The 21962-nt window shown below is 35.6% G+C and overlaps 2 protein-coding genes across 4 annotated transcripts in view; both read left to right on the top strand.

Annotated features, from left to right (window-relative positions):
* Positions 1 to 21962, top strand: part of LOC140676071 (uncharacterized) — a 347777-nt gene that overhangs the window by 163286 nt on the left and 162529 nt on the right. The window lies entirely within an intron of this gene.
* Positions 17336 to 19054, top strand: LOC140676389 (uncharacterized). Its single transcript, XM_072911390.1, has one exon. The coding sequence runs from the start codon at positions 17921 to 17923 to the stop codon at positions 19052 to 19054; it is 1134 nt and encodes a 377-aa protein (XP_072767491.1). The 5' UTR covers positions 17336 to 17920.

The raw sequence follows: 21962 nt of genomic DNA on the forward strand, positions 1-21962 counted from the left end.
TATATGAACTGTATGCATCGGGTGACGAGAAATCCAACAGCATTTTCTCGTGCAAAGAGAATGTAATTACCGCTTTTTTTCGCGGGCACTGGCCTTTGTTCGCGAGGCCGCGTAACAAAAAGAAGAAAAAGAAAGTAGAAAAATACGAGTACACCTCACACAGGCTGGCGTCCCTCTCTGCGTGGTTGCGGTTTTTAAACATCGCATATCGACGCTAATGGCTCGTTCGTTTCGACGCCGAGCGTGTGCTTCGCATCCTCTTTCGCGATCTGCAGGGGGAAAAAAAAGAACAGAGAGATGAGCGCGCGGAAATACGTACGATTTTATCATTTTCACGCTCATGCATATTCATCGTGCGACAACGTACCTACCCCTTATGCCATAGAGCCACGTGTGTGAACGTTTGCCACGAGTGCGCTTGCGCGCGCGCAAACATCTCTTTAAAAAATCACACCGTAACTGGTGATATTAATTATCCTTCGTCTTGATATCGCCAAGATCACGCGAGGTATTCCTCTCTGAAAAAAAAAAAAAAAAAAAAAAAGATTTCGTCCGCTCGTTAAAAGCAACTTTGTTGACGCGACATAAGTACCGTGTTTATCTTTTCCGTGTTTTCGCATACGTGATGATAGATAGCCACTGCGCAATTTATGTACATTCCTGGCTGAATAAATATGCTTTTACGCGTGTGAGAGAGGTTCAACTCGCAAAAATAAGATTTCACCGTATCTCGTAACTTGGCTTTTTTGGTTCAACGCGCTTTATATAATGCGTGACGCGACTTCCTCGCATACAACGATCTTACAGTGTATATATCTGTATATCTATATCGAGACGAAGAAAAGAACATCCGCGCAAAGGTGGATGATCTTCCTCTCTCCTCTTCTGTTACTTCCTACACGTGCTTTCTGCTCGCGGGATTAAGTTACGGAGCTCGTAAACACGGCAGATACGGACGCAATTACCGCCGGCCAACGGAAAGTCATACCGAGCGTTTATTTTACGAGCGTCGCGCACTCGGCGCCCCTGGTACCCCTCGAATATCGAGTGAAATCGCTTCTACGTCAATTACGAATTCGCATCTCGCCCGTTCCGCCAAGCGGAGGATTCACAGCACGTTGTCCGCCAGGCTGTTATTTCGCCAGTTCCGAAACTGACTTCCACTTCAATGAGTCTCTGTGCATTTCAATGGGAACTTCCTGTACCTGGCGAAAGTTCGCGGTCCAAGGAAATCCCGAAAGCCAGTATTTAGGACAGAAAGATCCGATACGACAGAAATGTACCAATGCATTTTTACTACGTAGGTAACAAATTAATGCGTAGAAATTTTCGTATTCTAACGATACGAGAAAATTAAGAATTAAAATTAATAATTTTACTTATAAAATTAAAATACTTATTATTTATTTCTGAAACAAAGACAATATTTTTTTTTAATTGTTCAAATTATCAAATGGCGCTGATTATTGAACGACATTATAATGTATAATCAATACACATTTTGAAATATTTAATAAGATAATAAAATAAAATAGGATATATGCAAATTTCTTTTTTACGATACATTCAAATAAGAAAGACACTTCTTTTCTTAAAACTGTTATTAATTTCGGTTGTGAAAATTTTGAATATAAAATATATTATACATATATATATATATATATATATATATATATATATATATATATATATGTATATATAACAAAATATAGTTCGATTTTATATAATTTATATAATTATGTACTATAATTACTATATATAATTTAATATACTTTAAATCTATCCAGAAAAAGCAAAGAGATTTGCTAGCCGTATCAATTTGGATCATAATTTTCTGTATATATATGTATATACGATTTCTGGGTATTATCTCGTTAAATGTAGATTGCTGTACAGTAGAATTTTCAGTGGCGCAACATGCAGCGACTAGTTCACCACTCTGAAAGGTCGGGGTCTCAGGTTTTTCGCGGAAAAAAATAATCAACCTACAGGTAATTAACATAGCTCGTGCCTTGTCGTTCCTAAATGCAAATGAGAATAGAAAGTGTGAGAAAACATTGTTTGTCCAGCTATATTGATTCTCGTGAAAGCGGCCATATTTCTGCATACATTCGAAAATTGATTTATGTACAGTGCAATATGTCTACATATACAGGGTGTCCTGGGATTTAACAAACAAACTTCCAGAATGTGTTCTAGAGAATTATTTTAAGCAAAAAAGTTTATAAATACACTATAGATCAATTCGGCTCGATTATTGAGATAAAAAAAATTTAATTTTCAATAACGCAAAGTACTGACAATGGTCCCCGAGTAGGTTCCCACCTCGCTCAATGTAAAAGTTTCCATTAGATACTCAGTATGTCACTCCAAACATTTATTTGACATTGGCGTTTAGATGATGCTAAGGCTACAGCACACAAATTATACATTATTATTACTACTATAAATTTCTGAATACATTTAATAATAGACTGTTCAAAGTGTCAAGTCATATTATTTTTAAATTATTTATAGCTTGATTTAGCTTTAGAGAATATTCATGTAAAAATTATAAATGTCTGGTGTTTGTTGTTTATTGCAATATTATAATAAAACTGTCTATATTTCTCGATAACTAAGCCGAATTGATTTATAATGTAAACTTGTTTGCTTAGAACCTTTAGAACATATTCTAGAAATTTGTTGGTTAAACTCCGAAATATCCTGTATATAGAATGTGAATTACATATATTATTATTTATAATGGATAATTTTCTAGAAAAAATAGAATCATAAAATGCGACATAATTACATGCGGAAAAATCGACATTGTCACATGGAGAATAAATTTTGACAACTAAACAAAATACGTATGTACATCGAATTGAAAAATGATCTTTGAGTCATTAGTGTGATGCACCTACAATTTTGTAGGATGATAATTGAGAATCGTGTAATAAGATACACACGATCGCGATCCTTGTCACATTTGCAAATGGAACGTCACCGTCGTTAATGGTTATACATTTACGACGCTCCTCTGGTTATCGAATTGAATCGAATGTCACGCATTTCTCCGAAGAATAAAACGCTCCTCATTCCGCACGTTAGCCGGCCGCCCGGCTCATTTACATATCGTGTTTTGATCCGGGCGCGTATCGATTTTCGAGCATAAACAGAATGCGGGGAACGTTATAATCCATTCCCTGCCCATTCACCGTGACCGTAGATGTACGGACGTGTACGTACTCTCCTCGACATCTAACCTTGGACGGGGAAGCTTTCCATTGCGCAGTAGGGCACGCATTCCTTCGTATGCCCGGCTGGTATGCCGAGGTGAGCAGCGGCATGCAACGGCATCCAATATTCGCCGATAGGTCGCGGTTACGACCCCGCGAATTCCGGCTGCTGCATACCGCGTCGCAGGCTGCACCGGCCGGTTTTAAGAGTGCACCGCGAGCTACCGGCTTCGAAATCGGATACGTGACTCTATCCTCCGTCGTCCCCTTTCCTCTTCTTCCTTCTCTTCACTATTCATCGTTTCTCTGTCGCATTGCCGAAAGCATTCGAGAAGAATTCAAATTCGTTCCGCGCGCCTTCAGCGTATTTCATGAACGTTTTATCATTACCATAAAATTGCAAAGATGAATTTGGTAACATTTAACAGAGAACTTTTCAAAATACGGAATACATGTATGTCGGTTAGCATAGTTACACAACGATATTTCCATTGTCGTTAAAAATAGTATAAGCAATATATATTTCCGTATTTTTGTATTTCTGAATATTTTGCATGAATCAATCATATTTATCGTTTCCTTTAAAGGATCTAAAAATTTGCGTTTTTCCCACATTGTTTCCTTGTCGCCTTATCCACCTATCGACTTCCTCTTGGTTTGTTTACGATAGTGCGCTTAGATATCGCAATAAAACATTTATTGCCGGCAATATGCGTTTTACGCATCCCTAAACGCTCCGCGGAGGAAGGAAGAAAGTGTCTGTACTCTCGCACACATACATATTCATATGTCGGGGGCATTTTAGCATTCTTAGTGCCCTAAAGGTTCGTCCTAAAGCACGTGTATGCGGACAGTTATTACCCGCGCTAAAAACGCACAGCATACAGTATGCAAACGGGTCTAAGTTCGAACGACGATACGGCTCCATTAGACCTCCACACGGAAGATAAAACTTATTCCCATAAACCCCTGAAACGTACTCGTAAATATCCGCTTTCTAACTGAAAGCTTACACGCCGCAAGCAATCAATTAGAGACTTTAGCATGCTTTATCTATTCTACGATGCGTAAGCTATTGGATTCCGAGCATCATAATTTCGTTTTAACTACGATCGTGCATGCATCAGACTTAAATAAGACTTGGACGCACGTGCTAAAACATTCGTGATGAAAAATGACCGTTGATCTTGCGATGAAATTGAATTATATTTTTGTTACCATATTCTATAATGTATATAATACAGACTAATTTTTGTCTCGAGATTTACGCTTTAAACTTAAAAAAAACTTGTTTTTTTAAGATTTTATTTAAAAAGTTTACAATAAGGTTATTTTAATTATTATTTATAAGAGCGTATATAATAAAAGCAATATTTTTTTTATTAAAAAATAACTCGGATATTCTTTAAGTTTATTATATATTTAAATATAATTATAAAGAAAGAAAAAGAGAGAATTTATTATTTCAAAATTCGCATCAGCTAATAAAAATTTTAATGTATAATAAATAATTTAATATATATTAATATATATTATATTTAAATTGTATTAAGATGATATATAAAAATTTTGGAAAATTTTTCATATATGTAATACATTTTTTTTATATCCATTATTATATTTCATATATTTAATTATGTAATTTATTTTGCGAATGGAAATTTAAGCTTCAAAAAACAGGTAATTTATTTTACACAACCGTTTTGAATTATGTGATCTTTGATGTTTGTAGTTTATTCACCTACACTCATGTATATTTTCATTAGCTTGATTCATACCCATCACATAAAACTTGTTTCCGTAATCATACCTATCAATTACAAAACGATAACTTCTTATCCCGGTAAGGGTTCTTCATCGTTCGATCGCGTAATAAATTTATACCAACTATTAGTTATATTTCCATCTTCTCTCTGGCTTCATCTTTTTTTGTTTCACGTTCTTTGTATTTATGCAACATTCTCTGTTTATATTTTTTTTCCTTATCTGTGTTATGTAACCAGTATCCAAAATATACATGTATCCTATAGTGTTAATCATAAACATAAAAAAATTCTATGGTTTATATTTTTGCTCTTTTTGTACAATATATATTTATGAAATTTTGCATAATTATTAACCAATATGTATTTCCCATTTTCATCTTTGTGAACAAGGTGTTTCTCTTTGACTCTCCCTAATTTTACACGATGTATATATGTACATATATATGCATATTTCATTCTATTTGGAATATTAAACTTATATCCTCATTAATATTCGATTCCGTATATATCTTTTGCTTTTCCTCTTTCCTTTACTCTCTCCAATTCGAGAATTCTGTCATTTACTACGTATGTATTTCGATCGTATTGTTCTTACGAGTTTCTATGTACCTGAAACATAAAGCAACTACATCTATCTCTATCTCTCCCTCGCGAATTTCATGATTCGCCTTCTCCCTCTCCCTCTCTCTTTCCCTCTTTGCACGCTAGATGGTCACAAAAGCGAGAGCCCGGTCGTGTCTGATAATGAAACGGTTTCGCATTTCGTCGCGCCGCGCGAGACGAGGAGGGTGCGCGAATTGCGCCTTGGCACGGGAGTAACGTTGCATTCTCGGCGACGTAAAACGGCCGCCGAGACCGCGCGAGTCCACGGATAATTAAACCGTTCTGTCGTAAAAAAAAAAACTCCCGTTTTATATAACGCCCTCATTCGTCTCCTTTCTCCCTTTTCCCTCGCGACGACTGCTTACCGGGCCGTTTCTCTTTTCGCGCGTGATTCCTCGTATTGGCGCGGTTCCATCCGCGTTTCTCTTGTTGTCTATTTGTCAGGCGATATCCTCTAGCGCGCCTTGAATACTTTCTTCGTCTCTGTGAATAATGAATGAACAATGACGATGTGTCGTGCGATGGTTCGTTATGTATTAACATTTAAATCTATTGTATTTACAGATAGATATACATATATGCGGCCTTTATTTTGTATTTACAGTTTCGTAAGAATTTTCTTCCCAGTAAAGAAGGTATCTATCGTAAGACGCATTGTCTACACGAATTAAATATCACGTGTACTTAAATACGCGAGTTTATTAGATTCTTTATAATGTTTCTGAATCATTAAAATTGTTACTATTATTAAAATAAATCTCTGCAAAATTCCATGCAACTTTTAATTATATAAAAACGAATGTACTATGTTCGTATAAAGAGTATTTTAAGACGTATTTATTTAAACTGGTCATTTCAAATCACAATTACAAAGATACATTGTTGAAACGTAAGCATCTCATTGCGAAGTAACCTAATAAAATTCTAAAAATAACAGTTTATCAAGATTACTTAAAAAATTATGCCATGTGAATAATTTTCATAAACGATGGAAATTGAAGAGTACGTCAGAGGGTTAGATTAATCGGCAAGGTAAGAGGGAAGAAAGCGTGAGAGAAAATAACAGGCTGACGACCTTATCTCTGGGAACTTGTGAACAGACTGTAATTACGGGGTAACATACGCCACAGTATGTAATAAATAAACATTTATCGGCTTATCGTTATATAGGTTATACAGCCATTGTTCTGTGTTATTTTCGCAGTTTCGTAAAAATTTTCTTTCTAGAAAAGAAGATATCTATCGACCCTCTCTTTGAATTAAATATCATATGTATACTTAAATACTTACAGCACATTACTGAAAATTATGAATTTTATTTTAAAATAATTTTTTGAAAAAATACGAGAAAGGAGAAACAGAAGAGATATACAACGTGATAAAATAAAAGAAACTTAAATCGATTCTGTAATAAATACCAGAATCAAAAGGGAGTATATTCTCTCGTGTATTTTGTATTAGAGAATGTTTATTCTCCGAGGAGATGAGATCAGGCAGAAGAAACATCTTCTATCACAAGAACCTTATTTGGAGGCTCTCGCTAAAGTTTCGAGAAAAAAGACGCACGGATCCCTCATGGATTCTCGTGACGATCAGGCTGTATGTATTTAATCATGGTCTATAAATAGCTACGTCGAGTTTAACCATGGCCGGGTCGATGGTAATGCGAACCCGTGGGATGTTGATTGTCTCTCTCTCGCTCTTCTCTCTTCCTTTCTACATTCTCTTTCCCTTTCCCGTTGTTTCAATCTTTTGTTATATTGTCTTTATCGTCTCTTATGTAATACATTGAATAATATTTAACAACCTTAATAACAATGTTCGATTTATTTGCTACTATGTGATAAGACTTAATCTTATTTTGTATTCATATATTCCAAACACAATTGCTAATTTAATTATAATAAAATTATCTTCTGATTATACTTTTTTCCTTCTGTTTCATTCTCTTTCACTATACTAACTGTTCTTAGAAGAGCTATTAATAAACTTGCTTCTATCTAGAGTGGAAACTATATTCAGTATTAGAACTGAAGTTACAATGAAAAAAGATAAAAAGTAATAGAATACTTGTAAGAGTTTATGTATACACAGTGTATAAAAGTGAAATATTATTAACTAATGTTAAAAATGTTAAAAATAGGTGGTTGTTTATGTTTTATTTGATTTTGAAGCGTTTATAAAATGTAATATCTTGTAATTATTATTAATTGCTTTCAATTATTTAATCGTTATTATACATACGATATTTGCAACATTGTATCTTCTTCCTTATTTCTTATGGTTTAATATTATACGTGCACTTTTCATTACTTTATTGAATTATATTGTAATGATCCAGTACTAAACCTACCGTTACTAACTTTATCTTATTTTTATACCTTGTATCTCAGCTCTTAGTCTCTCCGTCCATATCTCATCGTAAAGTACTGTTCACATCGGTACAGCATACGAGAAGCGACGTGCGTGGGTGGATTTTGCCGGGTCTCGTTTCCGCGAGGCACTTAAGATGGTCGTTAACTTCATTAACGGACGAACCGCGTAATTGTCTGACTGGCTCATTACGAATGGCTTTTCCGGCCAATGCCATTTGGTAAGAGCTTAAAGGATTTTTAATCATTCGAGTTGGCCACTTATCATTTTTTATAACAAATTTATAGAAGAAAAAGAAAATATGTTAACAGCAATTACGCTGCCGACAATAGTCAAGGTATAGTACTTGTTGCTTTAGAGGGTTAATTGAATTTTAATGAGCAGAGCATAATCGGGTGAAAAGTTATTGGTTTTTAAACTATCGAATATAACATTGTATGGTTTTATTTTTAGTTTGATAGATAGACCGTAATTATTTTTTTAAATATTTATTATGACATTGCAGTTTAATCATAGAAATGAATACTTAAATCAACAGATGTACGAAAAAAAAGAATAAGAAATTACAGAAGAATTTATGCTCTCTTTTTCTTTCTCTTTTTCTATGAATTCATGTACGTTACAAAAATTATTTATCGCTTTAAATTTTTGTTACTTTACAAATAAAATCCTTTTGCAATACTTTAAAATCTGTATACATTTAAATGAGTCAAAATGCTTACAGCAATAATTATATGCTAAGGCATAAGTCAAATATGTAATTGTTAGTAAGTAGTTTTCTCACTCGATTCAAAAATTTTCTCGATCCAAGTTCTGTAATTGAGCATTTGACGTTGTCGGATCAATATGAATCAAAATGAAATAAGTATATAGTAAATGAGCATAATGAGAAAAAGGATATTATTTCTAAAATCAACTTTTTTTATCTAGATAATTTACGTTTATAATTTAAATTAATTGTTCCTCATTAATCCAAATAGCAATGGACGATTAACGATAAATTTAACTCACGAATGAATTCCATGCATTTCGACCAGAATAAACGATTTATTCATTTTATTGGTAGTAAAACCAGTATTGCAGGTGTATGGGCTTTACATTTCGCGTTGTGACTGTTTTTTTCTTTTTTTTTCTTTCGTTCTCTCTTTCTCTCTCTCCTCCTGCCTCCCTCCCTCCCTCCCTCCGTTCTCTCACTGTCGACCTGCAGCACGTTTCGAAATGTCGTGGCGTTTGAAGTAACACGCCACGATATTTCACGAACACGTGCTTCCGGCGGCGCTGCCCGAATCGCGCAGTGTTTCGTCCGTTTCGCCAGCCCGCTCTCGGGCGCGAGACAAATCGACCTCGAAATGAAACGCCTGTCGTCGATTTGATTTACACCCTCGCCAGCGTACCGGTATTCATTATTTATGCGTCGACGGATCGAGAATTATTGAACCGCAGTATAAAAAATATCCGGCGACTTTTCGGAACATATCAAAGCTTTCGTCCTCATATACATGCTTTTACCACAAGAATACACAGCGATTGTGAATTAGTTAGAATTTTTTTTCGTTTGTTTAACCCGGTTGTATTATATTACACTTATTTTCGGAATCGCGAAGACTATACTACGACGTTTGCTTTAATGCAAAGATTATATTTGGCACAAATAAATTTCTAATGACAGTAATTTTATAGAAACGTATTAAGATGCATTAAAATATGTTTTCTTTGGCATTTGAGTAAGTTATTTCTAATTGAGTGATGTGACATTCTATCTCATTAAAGGATCTGAATTGAATTTTAACATTAATATGAAGATTAATAATGCATATACTCTTCTTTTTACTTCTTACAAATATAAGTAGTGCTGATATAAATCATTGTGATATAGTTATAAAATAATAATACTATTATAATTTTATGATTGTACTGATGATAGTGTGTTCTAGCTTTTATTTAATTTATAATTATATATATTACATAATTATAAATTAAAACAATTAATTACTAAAATTGACGATTATTTACATGTATTATTTATGTTAATTTCATTAATTTAACATTCTTCTTCCATCAATAATTTTATATAAATATCTTTTTAAAATTAAAAATTAACATTATTAGAAAATTTGAACTTTACTTTTCATCTTCAAAAAGCAAGGATAACATACATAAAATTAACATTGTTTGTTTAAAAAAAAAGGTCAAATGACATTCTTTAAAGAACCGCTCATTGATAGGGCGTCTATTTTCTTTTATCGCAAACTTTTGCGTAGCAACACGATCGCGTCGAATGGCACCTCGTTACATCCAAATGTACATACCCTCGGGACAAGGAAAGAATCTAAAAAAAAGAATACGTAACACATAACAACACACATACACACACACACACACACACACACACACGTGGAACGTCTCTTAGATCCGGAGTCGTAGCCGTAGTAAAGTGTAGGAGATGCGTTCCCATCGGGAATCGATATCGCTTATCAAAGGCGAAACCGGAACCGGCACGCCCGTCGCGAGAGCAGATACGCGCGCACGCATTCAAAGGCGGAGGAAATTCATGCCTGTTCCCTACAGACGGAGAGGCATGCTTACGACGTTCCATCTACGGTATCGCCACGCCGTATACTCGCCGATCTCTCTCCGTCTCTCTTTCTCTTTACCCACCTTGCCGTTTCCTCGCTCGCTCGACCGAACGCCGATCATTCCTCCCTATCTGCGGACGGAGAGCCGCTTTCTAAGAGTTACGCAACCCAGCACCGCTCGTCCGTTGATTATTTTTCCAAGAGCAGCGGTTCCAGAATTTTTAAATGGCGGTTGAATGAAACCGGTTCCCCTCCGATCATGCCTCTCTCCTCCGTCTCGCTCTTGCCGTCCGTCGTGTGAGAGGCTGTCTGCATCCGTAGAGTTGGATCGACGGTGCTCAAACTCCCCACGGTCTTTTGGAATCCCATTCTTTTTATATATCTATTTCTCTCTATCTGTTACTTATCACTATTCGCAATTTGGTGACTTTATTCAACAATAGATTTTTTTTTAAATTATTAGTTAAGAAATTATTCGTCACTTCTTCCTTATATCTAATTTTTATTAATGTAGAATATACATCGTTATGATTACTAAACTCTCTCTATTTCTATATTGCTATATATATATATATATATATATACACAACACACACACACACACACACTTATATTTTTATGCTTATATTCCTTTATACTGTATTGATCTTTATGTAAGCTTATGTAATTTTACGTTTTTATTTATGTATATTTTTTTTATTCTTCCATTATTTTTATCTATTCCATATTTATAATGCACTTATATAATTACTTTTTTATAGTATTATAAAACATTTATATTTTTATGCTTATATATATTTATATAATTATTCTATATGTATAGTGTTCTATATAGAGTATATAACTGAAAAAACATATATGGCCTTATAATGCCAGGTTCTCTGGCCAATTTAGAGAGGTTTTTTCCTCAGTAAAAATGTCGAGAAAGGTCATCATTTTTATAAACTTTTTGCCATTATATCTTTGTAACTAAGCCTTAAATGAAAATTTTACTAAAGTAAACTCCACCTGAAATTAATTAAAGATTTTAATTGTGTTACATCTTTTATCTCTTCAAAGTTTAATTTGCAAAAAATCCTTCTTTTTTTCAATCGCTTATTATTATTGGAAGGAATATAACTTGAAAATTATTAATGCCTCAACATTTTTGCTGAAGAAAAATCGTTTCTAAATTTGTGCCAGAGAGTTTGCCAATTATATGTCATATATGTTTTTTCAGTTACACTTTGTATATAAATATACTCTTTCTTTGCTTTCTTGGAAGATGTGTCTTAACACGTTAATAGATATTTTTCTCTGTCTCACTCTCCTTCTCTTTAGACATCGAATATGTTGAATATCGTCTTCGTCCTAACCGCAGAAACGATCGCAACATTTTTTTATTCCTCGGCTACACTTCCTGGAACGCCGTCGTAATGCGGTATCTGCTTCGTCTTTGATTGCTTCGGTAAATTCGCTCGAGCGACGAATACCAATGCATTTACAAGCTACAGAATATCAGCGGGAGAAAGACAGACTTTGTAATTGCGAAATTTCGGAGGAAAAATTCAGGTAGCTCAGCTGAATTAAAACTCTTTTCCGCTTGTGTATTCATGTCTCCGTCTTCTCTCGCTCGTTCCCTCATCGCGACGCTATATACGTCGGGCCCTTTTTTGCGATGAAGAACCGAGCACATCCGCCTCGGCGATGATCCCTATATCGAGAGGGACTGATTCGAAGGAGCGGCTAACGAGATATAAATAGCGCAACAGCGGGGAGAGTCAGGAAATATATATCGCGTCCTTCGTAGCGTCGCAGTTGTTACATTTATTTCATCCGACCATTTACTGTTCTTATCGCGTCGATTTCCTGCCGCAACGGATATTAATTGCTGTGGGAGAAATTGCGATAATTATGTATTAAGGGCGGTATTCACAGACACAGTTCCTTGATGAATAATTTTTTTAGCAGTTTTATTAATTCTTGATAATTCGCTATTTATATGTATATTTTTTGTTGATTCTTGGAAGGATTTATAATTTTTTAATTAATATTAAATTTAAGTCGCGTATTTTATTCTTTTTAATGTATACCTTAACGATATTTGTTAATATTTTGCGTTGCCAAGAAGATACTGATTTCTGAACTCCATTTTCGCTAACGGAGAATATAATTTTTACATCAAAGAAGCAAGGCAAGGAAAAATGCGCACAAAGAATAGCTGTCACGTAGAAGATTTTCTATTTGTCTTTGTCCGCAGCTTTCCACGAGTAGTTTTCATCTTTTCGAAAGAAAACGAGAACATTCGCGTTTTCACCATCTGGGCCGCGGAGCTTTGGTTGTTTGTAGCAACGAGAATAAGTAGAAGAGGTGCTAAAATACCAAATATAGTGAGAACGGAGAAAGCAGTGTCAAGCAAACAGACATGCCACCTTTTTCTCACATTTTCACAAATTTTGATTCACGAGTTGGATGTACCTTTATGCGTATCTTATGGATACGATGACACTGATGCATGCTTATAAGCAACTGTAAAATACGCTACGCACATGTATATACTGGGTGTTCAATCTTCTGAATCTTTCTTTTGATATTTTTAATGAAATAATATTCAAGTCATAAAATTTAAGTAGATTTCTGTTTATATTCTCTTTCTGTTGATAATACAGAAAAAAAAACTGATATTTGATATTTAAAAAAAAATATGAAAATAATTGAGTTTTTATGTATGTTTTTTAGATTATGCACTTGTAAGAATATTTTATCATCTTGAAAAAAATGATAAAAGATAATATATTTGTTCTGTTCTTATTTTAGTAATATTTCAAAACACTAACGAAATACATCTGTCTATCGCGGATTCTGAGACACTCTGTAAATATATATATTCCCACACATACATACACGCGCGGAATGCTACTTTATATTCGGCATACAAAAAGCTTGGCGAGGAGTCGTTTGACTACACGGTAGTCGTCGAGAGAGTACTGTCTCTTCTCACATAGTCGGGTAATAGACCTCTATGTACCAGGTGCTCAAGTAAAGTTGGTAGTGATATTGCCTGAAGGCTATAAATAAAACGATCTACATACATCTTTATCATCTTGCTGTATGATACTTGAACAACTACTTTTATTATAATCCTGCATTAATATCTATGATATTATATTTGCTGTGAGTCAGATGCTTCATATTTTTTATTACACTAATATATCTAGTATATCTTTAAATTTTCTAAAAATTACATAATTTTACCCATAAACAATAAGAAAAATATATTATGTAAAAAAAAAATAATGTTCGTATAGATAATCAAATATAATGTTTGAGCTAAGAATTTGGCAGCCATGATCAAGTTTGATGTTGTTTGAGAGATAGCAACAGATATAGCAACATACAATAGCAGTAAGCAAACTTTGTTTTTACGTAGCATATAAAAGCATCTTATAATACCACAACTGAAATAATAAAAGTTTGACATTCAAGCAATAATACTAATTCCTTTATGTAGCATACCGATTCTTGTGTAATGCGAGAATAACTTTTCGCTTTGATGCATAAAGATTCTTGACGTTCACTGCAAACTTTTTTCATGCCGTATTTTATTATCTCGAGAAATATCTTAAGCATTCCTGGGCGTATTCTTTTCGTTTCGCGAATGAAAAGTACGCGTGCAACTTCCCAATGGTTGGTGTAAGGTAATTTCTGATACCTCTAAGAACTTGTCTTTCCGCGTAATCGAATTACGTCAGAAAAAGTCTCGGCATCTATATCTAGATAAATTTTTCTTTAACTGTCCAATGTGTGTGAATAACGATCGTCTCGAGAAAATACTGAAACTGTAAAAGAGTCGCGATCTTTCCAACTCTCTCGAACAATAAGACGAAGTACAAAGAATATAAAAGTTTATTCTGAAAATTGTATTTGTACAGAAGGATCGCACAGTCACACTATTTTTATGTTTATTTCAAAAGTTTGATTCCCTTTACCGTTCGGAGCACTTTTACAATTATGCGAATCAACATGTACATCAATCATTATTATTGAAAAGAAGGCAATATCGATAAATGATAAAATAGGAAAGAAGAGGAGATAACTTTCAATAAAATATTTATTGTCCTATATACACTTTTAAAGCACATAAATTTATTTAGAATTCTTTACATAGAAGATACATTAAAGAAAAACGATAGAACATAAAATATTATTAACTAAAATATTAATTGTAATATTATTGAAACTAAGAAATAGCGAAAATATTTTTCAAATTAGCTATTTGCAATCATGCAAATGTAAAGAAAAAAGGAAGTGAGAAACCAGAGATAATTAGATCATCATGGCGGATAAACGATAAAGTACAGTTACGCTGGCGAAATTGAAAGAATTGTTCGAAGGCGAGAATACAAAGAAGACAAAGAGATCTCTTGATGGAACGGGTAAAATGGTGTGCGCTTAGCTCGAGAGGTAAAAACGTGCCAGAATAGTTGCAGGTAGAAGGGCGCAGCCCCAGCGCGAAGAGTGCGAATTTCCCCGCCACATTGTCGAGTATTGTCAACTGCGGTTAACCTACCTGTTAGAGCACGAAAGAGAACTTGGTTGGTATAGCCTTTGCAATCCTGGTACTTGTTCTACGAAAGATTTTCTTGAGAGGTTTTGTTCAGCCCGCGTTGAATTCACTTCAGCATCGCGGTTCAAATTTTTCCGACTTTGTTCTTTAGAAGCCCGCTATTACGATGGAAGACTTTCCTTGAATAACACGAAGTAAGTTTTTCAAGTTTCTCTTCAAAGAGGAAATAATATGCGTTTTTATAGGTGTCGCGAAGAACACATTTTACTAAAAATAAATAGAGATAGAGAGAGAGAAAGAGAGAAAGAGAGCCAATTTTTCTATAAAATATTATTTTTTTTATATAACAAAAACATTATATTAGTTTGGTCGAGATATTTTCATGACGAATATATATATACATATGAAAGCATTTTTTATATTGTACAATATCTTTTTATGGCAATAATGTAATGTGAAATTTTTGAGAGAAATATTTTATTGTAAAAGATGTGAAAATTTTACGTACGCGACTTCATTTGATAATTAATATCAATCACGCCAACAAGTTTGGGGTGGTAGCCTAACGCTTATCTATATATATTTCTCTCTTCTCCTCCCCTTTCCCTCACTCAAAGTTTATTTAATCTGGAAAATGTCCAGAGAGTGGATAATTAGCACGACAATTGCCAAAGTTTAATTGGAAATCCAGGCGAACCTTACCCTTCCGCGAGCTTCTATCTGGCATGCGCGTGTATGTGAGCCGGGGGGTGGGGGGGTTGTAAGTGGACAACTCGATGCATGATGATAGTCGATGCGAGGGTAAAACTGGCGAAAGCCCTGGAATGATAAAAATCTGCTGGTCACGATTGCTTCGACGGCACAATTTCGAGTTTCATCGATACGGTCAATAATAACTAGGGACTATGTATTTCTGTTTCAATCCCGGATCACTAAAACTCGGGCACTTTCTCTTGACGAGGATTATATCTATTTCAGTATTTCAGTAAAATTTGTATTTTGGTCACACTTTATTCGTGATTCGTTTCTGAATCAATCTCGGATAATCACGGAGTTTCAAATGGAACTTAATTTTATTTGTAATTGTACATTGTTTTATTACATCACTTTATCCGTTAAATATTTTGATGAAAGATATTTTTTTTTATTGTTTGAACAAATATTATTCTGCACTAGTGATATGATTAAACATCCAAATATTCCATGGTCAATATCATTTATTTTTATAAAATTTATGGATTGATTTTTTATGTTATTGGAAAATATTGGACGGCAACGCAAAAAAAAAAAAAGAAAATTTTTGAAAATTACTCTCCCAAAGTAGTGTTATAGTGGGGATTCTAAGCCATGGGGCGTTGAGGGGGGTGTGGGGACGGGGGTATCTGGGAGGCGCGAGGGGTCTGATATTAGGGAAAGGGGGGTGGGGGGGGGGGGAGGGTCCTACACACGTTCGAAAGTAGATCTGTTTATCTTTGCGGTTGATTTATAGCCGGGGGTATTTTAGAAGTCGTAAAACCTTTTTTTTTCTAGTTTTATGTTCATTTTATGACCATTAGAATATTATGGAAAAAAGAGATTTTAAGCGCCGGCGTTCGGCAGCTTTGTACCCTCGCGGAAAATCTCCCATGAAACTGGAGCGAAACATGTTCCGAAATTTTTAGGGAAAGACCTGCAACTGCAAGGTGTTTATTTTTGTAGTTGATTTATAGCCGGGGGACATTTTAGAAACCATAAAAGTGTTTTTTTCTTTTTTTCTAATTTTTATGTTCATTTTATGACCATTAGAATATTATGGAAAAAAGAGATTTTAAGCGCCGGCGTTCGGCAGCTTTGTACCCTCGCGGAAACTCTCCCATAAAACTGGAGCGAAACATGTTCCGAAATTTTTAGGGAAAGAACTGCAACTGCAAGGTGTTTATTTTTGTGGTTGATTTATAGCCGGGGGACATTTTAGAAACCATAAAAGTGTTTTTTTCTTTTTTTCTAATTTTTATGTTCATTTTATGACCATTAGAATATTATGGAAAGAAGAGATTTTAAGCGCCGGCGTTCGGCAGCTTTGCACCCTCGCGGAAAATCTCCCATGAAACTGGAGCGAAACATCTTCCGAAATTTTTAAGGAAAGAACTGCAACTGCAAGGTGTTTATCTTTGTGGTTGATTTATAGCCGGGGGACATTTTAGAAGCCATAAAAGTCGTGGGAAAGCAATAGAAATTTTTGGCCAACGCTGCGACGAACATGTGGAACGTTTTTATAGATGCAAAAGCGTTGACGTTCGGTAGGATGTGTTAAGACAGCATTAGGCGAAATATAAGAAGAATGAGAGCCCCGTCAAACCATAGTACGATTTGAAAGGGCATAGAGGAAGCTGTGGAAAAAAAAAAAAATTGAGTGGTTACTATCAGGCATTAGAATTGTTAGTGACAGTGAATAGTGAATAGTGAATAAATGGAAAATATTAATTTTGAAGCGATAATAGACGAGTCGTCAGACGAAGAGCATGCGTTGTCGGACGATAGTAATTATATTAGTGATTGCAGTAATACCGATTTTGACGACAACGTAGTTGAAAATGAACAACTCCGTGCGCAAAATCAACGTAAGATTTGCGCCATACACTTTTATTATTCAACGGGTGGTGCTCTAGCTCTCTGTGCTTCGTGTATGGACACCTTTCGAGATGACATCGGATTAATATACGAAATACGGAGACATAAAGTTACATCGCCCGATGAGGTGGATATGCGATGGTGCAGTAGCTGTCAAATTTTATTACATATAATAATGTCGCGTAATATGTGTTATGTTTGCACACCAAAATAGAGAGAGAAAAAATGGAAAACGTGCAGCAGAAAGAACGCGACTTGTTGGAGCGTTCCCACCAAGTCACCACATTGGGTGAATATTTTGGATGGCTGCAGCATTGCGAGGAGTTTATCGAAGAGCTTGAAGAACGCAGCCGTGTCAAGCGTCCACGACTCTCGATCGGAAATAGACAATCTTTGGTGACAAGAATTGCGCGACTCGAGGGTGCAAAAACTCGATTGCAGAGACAGTTTATACCCAGTGGTGGTGATTATAGTAGTGAAAATAACTCGGAGAGACTCATATGGCGAGAGATTGATACGGCGTTTGAGAGCCGCATCTTGACTGGTGCGGTTATAAATTATAATCACATCGAACCTCGTCAATTTTTGGAAGATGCGAGTGACATTGTGCTCGAGCACGTGCGAGACGTTATGCAAAAACATAACAGTGTGAAAGTGAATACAGTGTTTAACGGCGAGTTTGTGGCGGGCGATAAGCATGCCAATAAATCAATCAATACGAGAAACTGTGAACTCTTACATACATCCGATTTACGCGAGTGGTATGAGCGGCGAGTCGTCGAGCCAATCCTTGCATCGCTCGAAGAATTTCAGGAACGCGATAGCGGATGGGCATTATCGCGTATACTAAATTTGACTGTAAATATAAATAAATATAATCCTATGCGCGCCGGATGTTACGTGCAATTATCGCGAAAGATAATAATGAAACGCGCAGTGGTTAACGTGCAATCTAAAGACAATGCATGTTTTGCGTGGGCGGTAGTGGCTGCTCTGTATCCAGCTGAAAGATGCGCACACCGACAATCATCGTACCCGCATTATACAACAGTACTAAATCTCCAAGATATTGAGTTTCCAGTCACTCTTAATCAAATTAAAAAATTTGAAATTTATAATGACATTTCAATCAACGTGTACAGTTTTGAAAATGAAAACATTGTCCCTATTCACCTTACGGAGCAAAAGAGAGACAAGCACGTCAACTTGCTCTACGTGCAAGATGCGCAAGATATCGGACATTTTGCATGGATCAAGAATCTATCTAGACTTGTTAGTATGCAACTCAGCAAACACAAGACTAAAAAATATATCTGCGATCGGTATGTATATTTAATAAAACTGTCTAAAAATATTTAAAACAAGGATATAAAAATTTTAACTTTTATTTTACAGATGCATGCACTATTTTCACTCGGTCGAGAAATTGCAATCACATACAGTAGACTGTGGAAAGATGAACGACTGCGCTATCCGATTACCGAGCGATAAGGATAAGTGGCTCGCATTTACCAACTACAACAGGAAGGAGCGACTACCTTTCGTCGTGTACGCCGACCTGGAGTGCGTTTTGGTGAAAAAAAAAGAAGAAAATTTTTATCAACATCACCAAGTATTTAGTATAGCTTATTATGTACATTGCTCGTACGATAATTCGTTATCCGCGTATCATTCTCGTCGCGAAGCCAATTGCGTTGCATGGTTCACCGACGAACTTAAAAATTTGGCGCAACATGTAGAAAATATTTTAACAACCAATGTCCCCATGGTAAATTTAACGCAAAATGAATGGAAAGAATTTCGAAGTGCGACTCAGTGTCATATATGTGAGAAACCATTCGTAGAAGATGATACGCGCGTACGCGATCATTGTCATTTGACCGGGCGGTACAGAGGTCCCGCGCATTCAAATTGCAATCTAAATTACAAAGAATCTTTTTGCATTCCAATAGTATTTCACAATTTATCTGGTTATGATTCTCACTTTATAATCGAGGAAATAGCCACAGCGTTCGAAGGGGGAATCGATTTACTTCCGATAACAAAAGAAAAATATATTTCATTTACAAAACATGTTAAAGGTACGAAAAACAAACCGGGAAATCACATTAAATTACGTTTCATAGATTCATATAAATTTCTCACAACAAGTCTCGACAAATTGGCGTCTTTTCTGAGCAAGGATAAACTCAAAATTTTACAATCGGAATATAAAAATTTATCCGCCGAAGATTTCAATTTATTAACAAGAAAAGGTGTCTTCCCGTACGAGTACATTGACTGCGTAGATAAATTGCAAGATGCGTGTTTACCATCACGAGAATCATTTTACAGTTCCTTGACAGGTAACACAGTATCTGAGAGCGATTACGCGCACGCTGAGATTGTGTGGAAGCGATTCTCCATTCGAACGCTAGGCGAATATAGCGATCTGTATTTAAAAATCGATGTTTTGTTATTAGCAGACATTTTTGAAAATTTCCGAGAGAGTTGTATCAAGAGTTATGGACTCGACCCCGCGTATTACTATACTCTTCCCGGTTACACGTGGGACGCCATGTTAAAGTATACGAAAATTATATTTGAATTACTCACAGACATTGACATGGTTATGTTTATCGAACGAGGTATACGCGGTGGTCTGAGTCAATGTTCCAACAGGTACGCGCGTGCTAATAACAAGTACATGCAGTCGTATGACTTATCAAAACCATCAACGTACTTGATGTATTTCGATGTTAATAATTTATACGGATGGGCAATGTGTCAACCATTGCCCTACGCCGATTTTCAGTGGGTCGATAATGTTTCCAATTTTGATGTATCATCGATCGCGCTCGATTCGTCTACAGGCTACATCCTCGAAGTCGATCTCGAGTATCCGCAGCATCTTCACGATTCGCACACTGACCTACCGTTTTGTCCGACACACGACAAACCACCCGGCAAGCGCGAGGGCAAGCTTCTCGCAACCGTATACGATAAGAAGCGTTACGTGATACACTACCGCAACCTGCAGCAATGTTCACGTCACGGTCTTCGTGTTACAAAAATTCATCGTATATTACAATTCACTCAATCTCCGTGGCTCCGTACTTATATAGAACTCAACACAAAATTTAGAACACTGGCAAAAAATGATTTTGAAAAAAATTTGTACAAACTAATGAATAATGCAGTGTTTGGCAAAACGATGGAAAATGTGCGCAATCGCGTAGATGTTAAACTTTTAACAAAATGGGACGGAAGGTACGGCGCAGAGACATTGATTGCAAAACCAAATTTTCATAGCAGAAGCATTTTTTCGGAAAATCTAATCGCTGTAGAATTACGTAAACTCGAGGTGAAATTCTACAAACCAATTTACGTAGGTATGTGTATTCTCGATATATCCAAGATATGTTTGTACGAATTTCACCACGATTATATGGTACCAATGTATCGGGAGAGATGCAAAGTCATGTACACTGATACGGATAGTCTTATATATCACATTGAGTGCGACGATGTGTACGAGAATATGAAACGCGACATCAGCAGATTTGATACGAGCGACTATGCGATAGACAATGCGTACGGTATACCGCTCGTGAATAAAAAGGTACCGGGTCTAATGAAGGATGAAAACAATGGTACCATAATGACTGAATTTGTCGGGCTTAGAGCAAAAATGTATGCGTTGCGCGTGGATGGTAAGAAGGATACGAAAAAGGTAAAAGGCGTCAAGAGTAACGTTGTTGCGAGAACGATAACGTTTGACGATTACACGCGGTGTTTGAACGAAGAGATTGAAATAACGCGTAGTCAATCGTGTATAAGATCAAAATTACACAAGGTATACACCATTCGCGAAACAAAAATTGCTCTAAGTCCGTACGACGACAAGCGGTATATCGTACCTACAACTATTGATACGTTACCGTGGGGACATTATAAGATATCTTTATAAAATATAATGTGTGTGTGTGTGTGTGTGTGTGTGATTTTTTTTTCTTGTATGTATATTTCATATTTTTTTTATATATTGTAATGACTATTGGAAAGGATCTATTAATAAAGATTTTGTATATTTCAAATATTTCATATATTTTTTTTTTATATTGAATACATTGTATTTCTTATAAAATTAAATTACATGATCCTTATGTACCCAAGAATTGTGCGAGCTATCAAATCCCAACCATTTCACGTAAACCTCGTCACCCCTCCTGCGCAGTACTTTCTCCACGAGATACACATCTGGATAATTCGCGCGATGCAACTCGTG

The sequence above is a fragment of the Anoplolepis gracilipes genome, chromosome 2 (genome assembly GCF_047496725.1).
Source record: "Anoplolepis gracilipes chromosome 2, ASM4749672v1, whole genome shotgun sequence".
Classification (NCBI taxonomy): domain Eukaryota; kingdom Metazoa; phylum Arthropoda; class Insecta; order Hymenoptera; family Formicidae; genus Anoplolepis; species Anoplolepis gracilipes.